The sequence below is a fragment of the Kryptolebias marmoratus genome, linkage group LG1 (genome assembly GCF_001649575.2).
Source record: "Kryptolebias marmoratus isolate JLee-2015 linkage group LG1, ASM164957v2, whole genome shotgun sequence".
Classification (NCBI taxonomy): domain Eukaryota; kingdom Metazoa; phylum Chordata; class Actinopteri; order Cyprinodontiformes; family Rivulidae; genus Kryptolebias; species Kryptolebias marmoratus.
Genome location: NC_051430.1, coordinates 13,496,269 through 13,505,526, shown reverse-complemented (window position 1 = coordinate 13,505,526; position 9,258 = coordinate 13,496,269). Strand labels below are relative to the sequence as shown.

General features: G+C 44.3%; 2 protein-coding genes across 5 annotated transcripts in view; one reads left to right on the top strand and one right to left on the bottom strand.

The window, feature by feature from the left end:
- Window positions 1-305: 305 nt before the first annotated feature.
- On the top strand, window positions 306-4,219 carry LOC108236463 (L-serine dehydratase/L-threonine deaminase). Its single transcript, XM_017417123.3, has 8 exons — window positions 306-1,080; window positions 1,203-1,359; window positions 1,467-1,506; window positions 1,592-1,731; window positions 1,997-2,088; window positions 2,396-2,623; window positions 2,717-2,841; window positions 2,910-4,219. The coding sequence occupies exons 2-8, from the start codon at window positions 1,207-1,209 to the stop codon at window positions 3,101-3,103; spliced, it is 972 nt and encodes a 323-aa protein (XP_017272612.1). The 5' UTR covers window positions 306-1,080; window positions 1,203-1,206; the 3' UTR covers window positions 3,104-4,219.
- A 748-nt stretch (window positions 4,220-4,967) lies between these two features.
- LOC108236530 (probable E3 ubiquitin-protein ligase HECTD4) overlaps window positions 4,968-9,258 on the bottom strand; it is a 35,085-nt gene continuing 30,794 nt past the window's right edge. For 3 of the 4 annotated variants that reach the window (XM_025006135.2, XM_025006134.2, XM_017417233.3), the window contains exons 71-76: window positions 9,106-9,209; window positions 8,646-8,867; window positions 8,092-8,258; window positions 7,749-7,944; window positions 7,329-7,551; window positions 4,968-6,850 (exon numbers count right to left, since the gene is read on the bottom strand). In XM_025006135.2, the coding sequence (XP_024861903.1) occupies window positions 6,714-6,850; window positions 7,329-7,551; window positions 7,749-7,944; window positions 8,092-8,258; window positions 8,646-8,867; window positions 9,106-9,209 (1,049 nt within the window). In that variant the 3' untranslated portion in view covers window positions 4,968-6,713. The remainder of the gene's footprint in view (window positions 6,851-7,328; window positions 7,552-7,748; window positions 7,945-8,091; window positions 8,259-8,645; window positions 8,868-9,105; window positions 9,210-9,258) is intronic. The other variant, XM_017417231.3, reaches the window with a different exon arrangement.

The following is a 9,258-nucleotide window of genomic DNA, read 5'->3' as shown; positions in this document are numbered from 1 at the left end:
CATCAGGGTTTAGTTTTGTCTTCATTATTATGAGAAATGCAATCTCACTTTCACCCCTCTCAAAATGAGCCTCTTGATGTTGAAAGAAGTCTGATCAATAATGAATAATTTATGCATGTCTAAATGAAATTGAAAAGCTTGGAGCAAAGGCTTCTCACAGTGAAGCAGAAAGGCTTTTTTTTTTTTTTTTTTTTTTTACATGCTCATATAAAACTGGTAAAAAAAATAAAAAGGTGGATTATTTGACTGAGTCAATTTGCTTTTGGATATTTTCATTTGAAAAGTTGGTAGCGGAATAATAAAATGGGGCCCACAATTTGCATGTGAGAATATGAGCATAATTAGGTGCTGAACTGCCTTCCTGAGCTGCAGCAGTCTGCTTCCACGCTAAAACATTATTCAAGACAATTTTGCTTCCAACTTAGAAAGATATTTTCAGCCCTCCGACGAAGACATTTAACAGCCTTCTGTCCGGCCTGAACTCCGGATCATTCAGGTTTGAACCGTCCAGTCTGGAGCAGCCCGGGGCCCGCTTTTGGCAGCTGCAGACCGGTGCTAAAATTGTCCTGACTCTTTTGGTAATGCGCCTGTGTGAGCAGTTCCTTTAGAGGTGAGACGACATGCAAATGACAGCACGGCGGGATAAAAACGTCGCCGATTCTTTTCAAATGTGTGCGTTTAAACGTTTTCTTTCGGAAATAGTTCCTCTGTTCTGAAGCCACAGGAATGTCTCGTGTGATTCCAGTTTTTCCCGGCTGCTGAGTCAAAGCAGATCAGCTCAGGCTGTTTCAGAAGCAAAGTTTTTAATCACATCCTCACGCATTCTCACGTCTAGTTTATCAAAGCGTGAGGCAAAGGGGTGAAATCCACCGGGTGTGTTTTCACTGATCTTCGGCCTGTCCCATCACTGGGAGGGGTCTGGCTGGCAGGATGCCTGAAGCGGATTGGTCAGGAGAAGGGCCTCCTTTGACAGTCCCACAGCAAAGCAGGTATATAATCATTTTACTTGCAAGTGCTAAGGAACAAGAGCTCTGTGGATCACTGACATCAGCTGGTTTCGCTGTCTTCCACTCGTGTCTGGTAAGTTGGGGATGTAAGCATCACAAAGCACTCAGACGAAATTTCGATCATTTCCATGACTTTTTGTCTTGATTTGAACCATGTGGCCTCTGGTAACCATCTCCCTGCTCGTCTGTCCCCAGTGAGATGAAGACCCAGCAGGCCCTTCACGTTCCCACTCCAGTGAGGCACAGCCTCGCTCTGACCAAAGTGGCCGGGACCCCCGTTTACCTGAAGCTGGATTCATCTCAGCCGACGGGATCCTTTAAGATCAGGGGCATCGGTCACCTCTGTAAAACGGTGAGTCGTTTCACATCCCGTTTCTGGAAAGGGAAGAAGAAAACCAATCCGAAGGAACCAGTCTGGACCAGCTGAGGGTGTGAACTAAGCTTTGTGTTTCTTTGCAGTGGGCGGAGAGAGGATGTGAGCGATTTGTCTGCTGTTCAGGTAAAAACGCCTCATTGTGTTGTCGCTGCTGCTGCATTTTCGCGATTACCCGGATGTGAAGTTTTCACGACTTGGGTCTCCACAGGAGGAAATGCTGGCATGGCTGCTGCTTATTCTGCACGCCAGCTCGGTGTGCCCGCAACCATAGTGGTCCCGAGTGTCACGCCAAACCCAACCGTGGAGAGGCTGAAGGACGAGGGGGCAAATGTCATCATTCATGGCAAGGTTGGCGAACTCCTGTGCTATTCAATACGTCAGTCATGGAATATTTTTATAAGACTCAGTTCATGTCAGGATATGGAAGGCTTGGCTGAAATTATTGTCAAATATTCTTCCATTTCTCAGTTATTTAATCCATTATTTTTTTATAGATTCATGGAAAAAGCGCACATCCAAGCAAAGAACCAGAGAAATAGTAATAATTTGTTGCCAGTTAAAATGATTTTCCCTGCAGACTAAATAATCTAAAAGGTAAGCTTGTCTTTTCCAGGCTCTGAATGACAGCATTGAATACGGACAGCAGCTCGTCGCAAACAACCCAGGCTGGATATTCATCTCTCCCTTTGATGACCCACTCATATGGTGAGCCTGCGCTCAGTTTTTTCCTGCACAGCAGCGGCTGTCATTACTGCGCAGGAATCCGAGCCATCAGGAAAGGAAAGGAACACGTACATGAGAGATAAGAACGTCTGCCTTATCACATACAGAGCACTCGCAGATAAAAGCTAATGCTGAGGGCTCATCAGATCATTCAGATTGCAGTCGAACACAACCAGAAAGGAGGTTTTAGGCATTTTCTATGTATTTTAGGAGTGACGTTGCCTCAAAAGAAAGAGACAAAGCAGACTGTGTTGAAGCAGGAAGTGACAGGTAGTGTTTCTGTGCTCAGGGAGGGCCACACGTCTCTGGTGAAGGAGCTGGAGCGTGACCTTAAAGAGAAGCCCGGAGCCATCGTGCTGTCGGTGGGAGGCGGAGGTTTGCTCAACGGAGTGGTGGAGGGACTCTGTCGCGCCGACTGGGGTGACGTGCCCATCGTAGCCATGGAAACGGTGGGAGCACACAGCCTCAACGCAGCCATGAAAGCTGGCGAGCTCGTCACTTTGCCCGCAATGACGAGGTATACCACACAGGACCTCGTTAAAATAAACAAAAAGTTACAGGAAGAGATGTTATCTGGCTTTCACAATGCCGTTTGTTTCGATCCGCGCAGTGTTGCGACCACACTGGGCCTGCTGAGGGTTTCTGCACGGACCATGACACTGGTGGGCGAGCACGTGGTGCTTTCCGAAGTCGTCACTGACCAGGAGGCGGTGAAAGCCGTTGAGCGCTTTGTGGGTGAGTGAATGAGGTGTGCGGCGACGACGACCCCGGCCCGTGACACTGAACTCTCCCGGTGCTTGCAGATGATGAGAAGATCCTGGTGGAGCCCGCCTGTGGAGCCACTCTGGCGGCGGTGTACAGCGGCGTTATCAAAAGGCTGCGGGACGAGGGCAAGCTGCCACGGCAGCTGGGCCCCGTGGTCGTTGTTGTGTGTGGCGGCAACAACATCAGCATGGAGCAGCTCCAGAGGCTAAAGAAACAGCTTGGCATCGTCTAGTGCCACTTGGGTCCTCCTGACCTTTTCTTTCTCTCTCTCCATCAGCCAGCCTCGGTCCCCGAACGCTGTGGTTCGCCCACAGATCGAATCATTCCAGACTGAAGCTCTCGTTCCCCCTGAGACTGACAAACATGAGAGCATGTGGCTGCTGGGGTTTTCTGTCTTATGAACCAGAATAATTCAGGTAGTTTTGAAGCTCAGTTTTTTTTTAAAAAACAAAAGGACTCATCTGTCGTAAGCGGGCTCGCTTTGTTAAAATGTCTGTTTTGTTAAATAGCTTTTGTGTTTGAAAATGTTCTGTATTTACATCTGAGTAAATTACATTTTTCTGCCTTCTAATTCTTGACCTTAGATGAGATTTAAAATAAAATAATTTAAACCAATTTCTGCTGCGTTAGCTTCAGCCGTCACAGACACAACACATGACATTCAGTTGAGTCCTGCGATGCAGGTTTTTATGTTGGACAGAATCAGGAGATTTTAGCAGAGAAACATTAACCAAGTCTGAGGTAAAACATGTTTTTGGTATCATAAAACGGCCTGAATGGTGAACAACTGTTTGCTCATACAATATTTATTTAACAAATAGATATACAGACCTTTAAGCCATAAAATTAAGTCCTGCTCATGCCATCAATAGAGCTTTGACCCAGTGAGAGTGTACACAAACACCATCGGAGCGGACGCTGTCCTGCGGTGTCTGGATCTGGGGCATTAGGCTGCTTCGCAATAGATCCTCTGGACTTGATGTTGTCGGATCCAAGCAGCAGTATCTCAAGGTTGAGTGAACTCCTCAGAGTCTGTTCTGTTTGTTAGAGTCATTTCCTGTTAAAAAAAACAGAATGCAGATTTTCCCAGCAAAACACTGGAGTTGCACCCGAATCTTCTCAATGGCACTTATTTTAACCAATCAGTAAGCTACAGGGATATTTTTTAAATGGCCAGAAATTACTTAACTGTTATCAATCATTGGGATCATAGTTTATGTTAAAAATCTGCATTAAACACATTCAGACAGAATGAAAAGTCACCTTGGTATCATAAAGTGTGTGTATACAGTAAATATTAATTTAATTTGTTGTGTTTATTATTGTCCATAATAAACTGTCATTAAAACAGTCCTAATTTGAGTTGAAGAGTAGTCAATATTTCACTGGAATGTTTATCCTGTTTGTGCATTTTTTGTAGCAATGAATAGTCTTTGTTTTCTACAAATACTTTCTGAGTTCCTTTAAAAAGTGCTACAGCAGACAGTATAGCCGTCTGGTCACTTGCCTCAAAGATCTTTAGTTTTCTAAACTTGTTAACAGGCCGATCCCATGGCATGTGAGTAACAGGTGTTTCCTCCCACAGATCCAAAAAAACATGCATGTTAGGTTCACTATAGACTAAATTGTCCCTAAGTGTGAATGAGAGGGTGAATGGTTGTTTGTCTCTTTTGTCTCTGTGTCACATAATAAAGATGATGAAACTACCGTAGGTGATGTCAACATGAGCACAGATCCGGCTGGAGCTGGACCGACCCGCCACTCGCCGCTCAGTCAAGGTGCCTGATTCACAGTCAGCTGTGATGTAACCAAAGTCGGTCATGGGGCCACATGTTCAAAAAGGAGACAACAAAAACACGCTTGACAGAGATCATTTGTCAGGAACAACCGCTGTCCCATCGAGGCATGTCTAATCACTGCATGGGATCAAGTGGGCAAACTCATTTGTGGAGAAAGCGTTTCAGGAATTGAAGTTTTTTCCAGAAACCCTAAAGCTACATTAAAATAATTAACCCAGCATAATATTGATTAGGCAGAAATGTACAATAAGTAAAGAAAAAAAGAAGTTATAAACAGGACGTTTAACCCAGTTGTTGTACATGAAGACATTTCTTTATTATGACACAGAAATTTCAAATGCCATTCATTTCTTTACATCTGTATAATCCATTTTAGATATGTTACTCATGTGCAGAGGTAAGACAGTAAAAGTTAAGTTAATGCAACCATAAATAATTGTAATAAATATCAAGTAAATGTACAGCACACATTTCATCGCAACACCTCTTTGTATGGATATGTCCTTTTTTTTTGTAACCTTATGTACTCCCTCCCAGTCGTCTCGGGGAGGAGCAAGTCAAAGAGAGAGCAACCCCGTTAGCAGCGGTTTATCACCCTATAAAAGAAACTGAACAAAAAAATAAAAAATAAAAAATAAATAAATCTGCAAGAGGCTCAGCAATCCAATCCAAGTAAAATGGCGATTTTACTCACACAAGAAAACATTGTTTCACCATGTGTCGAAGAAAGTCAAACCATCCGAGTACGAGACGAAGGTGATAAAGATTATTCTCCAAAAGTCATAAAAAGTAGCAACACAACAAACTAGATATCCAGCAGACATCATCTAGTTTGTTCATTTCAGAATCTTTTTGTTGTTTTTTTGTTTTTGTTTTTGTTTATTTGTTTTTTTGGAAGAGTAGTGCAAACCAAAATGAAACAAAACCATACGGGCAAGAGAAGAAGCAAGTAAACCATTACCTCAGTCTATTTACCTTTTTTTTGTGTTTTTTTTTAATCTAGGTCATTTTTTTTGTTTGTTTTTGTTGTTTTTTTACACAGCTAAACATTTGGTTATGAGTGAAATAAAAAAAAGAAAGAAAGAAAAAAAACAAAACAAACAAAGACAAACTTTCAGCTTGAAGAAAATCTATGGAAAGGCAGAAGCCAGGACTCCCCGCTGCTCTCTCCTCCAGTGTATGTGAGTAAACTGAATGTGATTAATAGATTAACAGGACTTTTTACACGACTTAAACAGCCTTTCTTCAGAGCCGCTAATAAAATGTCCTCAGTTTACATAGGCATAAAGTAGTTTGTTCATCAGCAGGTCACATCTTTTTAAAACAGGCGGTAAAACTACGCAAAGTCCTGCACAGCACTCGTTCCCACCTGCTCCTACAGTAGCTAACGTGATCAGATTTAGGCATCACCGGAAATCTCTTTGTTTCTGGTTGTAATCGTACCTTCTGAAATGTTAGATTACGCTTTCTAATTTTTGGTTTTCGTCACACGCAAACAGCAGAATCTTCTCTACAGCAAAGGCATGATTCCGAGCATCGTCCCTAAAAAGGGAGACGTAGAGGGAGGCGGCTCGCTCGAGCATTCGGAGTGGACATGTTTGACTGTTGCCTCTGAGGCAATGTCAACTCCAGCATCTTCGAGAAAAGCTCGATCAGTCATTAAACAAGCAACTGTAAAGTGCTGATGTGAAGTTATCCGATTGAGCTGTCAAATTCACCGACCTGGCCCAACCGCGAACACTAAAAGGAAGGGAACGGGTGAACAAAAACTTCAGCAGCCATTTTACTTCAATGCCATCGTCAAACTCAGTGCAGTCTAGGTGAGACTTATTCGCGGCGTTCCGATCGTCTTCCCTGAATTTAAACCGACAGGATAATCGTCGAAAAACAAAATTATGAAACGCCGAACACGGGCAATAAAAGGTCAAAACGTGGAATGCCACAAAAAGGTAAAAGCGGGGGATGAGGGGAGGACGAGCTCAGAGGTAAAGGGTGAGGTGTTGGGTACGTTTGGTTGGGAATGCCGGGGTTGTCCAGACGTTCCTAGCCGCTGAGAGGGTCCTCGCGGTAGTGGATGGCGTAGCGCAGCTTCTCCAGCATCACGTCCAGAGAGGTGTACTGGGGCAGTTTCACCATGAACATACACGTCTCCACCCGAATGTAGCGCGAGTCAGGCTGACCTGCAGGGGAAACAAAAACAGAGTACAACAAAATCAACCTTGTGCTTTTATTTCAGTGGTGGATATATATATATTTAAATATGTTTACCACATTAGGTATTAATAGAACTGCTGAAGGTAAATGAGTTGCAGAAATAAGAAGCTTGCTCCAGCGACAAAAGAGTTTAGCAATCTTATCTGTTGTAGATCATAAACACATCTTGATAAGCTTTTATTTGATTCTACTCCTGTAGATAAATAAATAGCAGTAGTAGTAGTAGTTTGCATACCTATAAGAAATCTGTAGGCGAGTGTTCTTGCCTTTATTTTATAGACTAATCATTTTACAAACACATTCAAGCAAAGAGAAACGGCAAGTTCACAGTTTGCCTCCAGCCGTTTTATAAGCACCGTCAGCAGTTTCTGCACCAACACCACTGATGTGAGCCTCGCACAGAGTCCGACAGACGCCCTGCTGAGAGAGCCCGGCAGGCATTACCTGCAGCCCCGTCCGGAGGGGCGATCTTCATGGGGTACGGGGGAACGTGGGCGGTGTCTGGCCCTCCGTCCTTGCATGGGCACGTGAACGGGATGCGCTCCTGGTTGCACGCAAACTTGATGAACTTGCAGAGCTCCTCTTGAGTGAACATCTCCAGGGCGGTCCAGAAGAACTCGATGTGCTGGTCGGTCTCCATTAGACCCACTTGATACATGGTGTGAGCCTACGCAGAGAAAGAGAGAGAGACTGATGTATAATTATATGATCTAAAATAATTAGATATTAACACTGTGAAAGATCCATCTCTACTTTCACTGACCCAGCTGTTAGTGGCTCACCCAGAGCGGGTTCATGTGAAGTAAAAACCATGTTTTTAAGGGCAGTGACTTGTGGGGCGCTTTAGACAAATATATACTTCACCTTGAGGAACTCCAGGTTGATGTAAGGCAGGCCGCATGTGCGCAGCTCAATCTCCAAGGGACTGAGCGTGGTTAGAAGCTGCAGGGGGATGATGGAACCGAGCCCAGCGCGCACTGCTGTCATACACTCCATGTTCTCCAGCTCCCTCAGACGGAGGTTTCGCACCGCCCGCGCGTACACATCCTTATTCTCCCAGCTGAAAGCGAACAGAAAACAATGCAGAATTAAAAAATAATTTTAAAAAAACACTACAACGCACGGTGGTTTTTAACTAGGAAGTTGAATAAAACCTGCGGTACATTAAGATAACATCTGCAGGAACAAAACACGACAAATCGACTACCTGACAGGGAGGCCGTGCCCATCCTGACAAAGCTCCACGTCTTCGCCAGTCATAGTGACGTAGGTGAAAGTGCAGCAGGGCCGGCTGGGGGAGTCTGGGCTTTCTCCCGAATGGTGCTGGGAGGTGATTTCAGCACACAGGGCCTCCAGCTCACTCTCATCAGTCACCTGCGGCATTGGAGACAGACGACAGAGGCCATTTTAAGCTCACTAGAAATAAAGCTGCGGCAAAGAAAATTTGTCCAGTACTGATAAATTGCATGTGTTTACACTAAGAAGTACAAGAAAGGCTACAAACTAATGCAAAAGGTGCTGTGGCCGTATTGTTTTGACTATAGCATTAGATGTATGAGTATATTTAAACCAGAATAAAAATAGTTTAAATATGCAACAATTAGACTTAAATGCGTCTCGGTTGATCGCCCAACTTGCCAGCCTCAATTTCAGCCAACCCTATCTGGTTGAACCGTACACGTCAAACACAAAGAAGAGAACAAAAGGTAGGAGCAACAAAAGGACTACCAGTGATGTAGTACACATTACAACTTCCTTTACGTTTTCAAATTTCTTGACATAGTTGTAGGTGAGGACGTCAGCTTCCTGCAGGTCCTGCTCTGGGTCAAGAGGCTCGCCAACGAGGCCCTTCCAAAACGAGCCCAGGAGGTCCAAGGGAAGCGGGACGTCGGCACGGATGGCAATGCCTAGCAGCTGACCGAAGAAGTGCAACAACTGCTCTTCTGCATAGCTGATAGGGCAGGGAGTCAGGATGTACTTCCCCTGAGAACAAAAACACATCGTGGCATTGTGAACAGAACAATCAGTTTTATGATGACATGCACAGATTTTCTGCCAGCTTCATGTATCTGTTGGTTCAAAAACAAATAAAAAATGCAGAGGTGGTTTTCAGAGAACACTGTTATCTCAGACAGCAACAGGTAGATCCAAAATATGATACGTATGGTATGCCTTGTTGGGAAGAACAAACAGCAAAAATACAGGATGTTGAAAATGTTACCTTGTTCCGGTTGGCTGCAGAACTGGGACAGGGAAGCAGCAGGGAAAGAGCGGAGCTCTGCAACTCCTTACACACCTGCCACAGGAAGTGCCGAAAAGAGCCGCCTGGATAGACACATTCATCAAAAATGCTGTTTGTTTTTTTTTTTTTTTT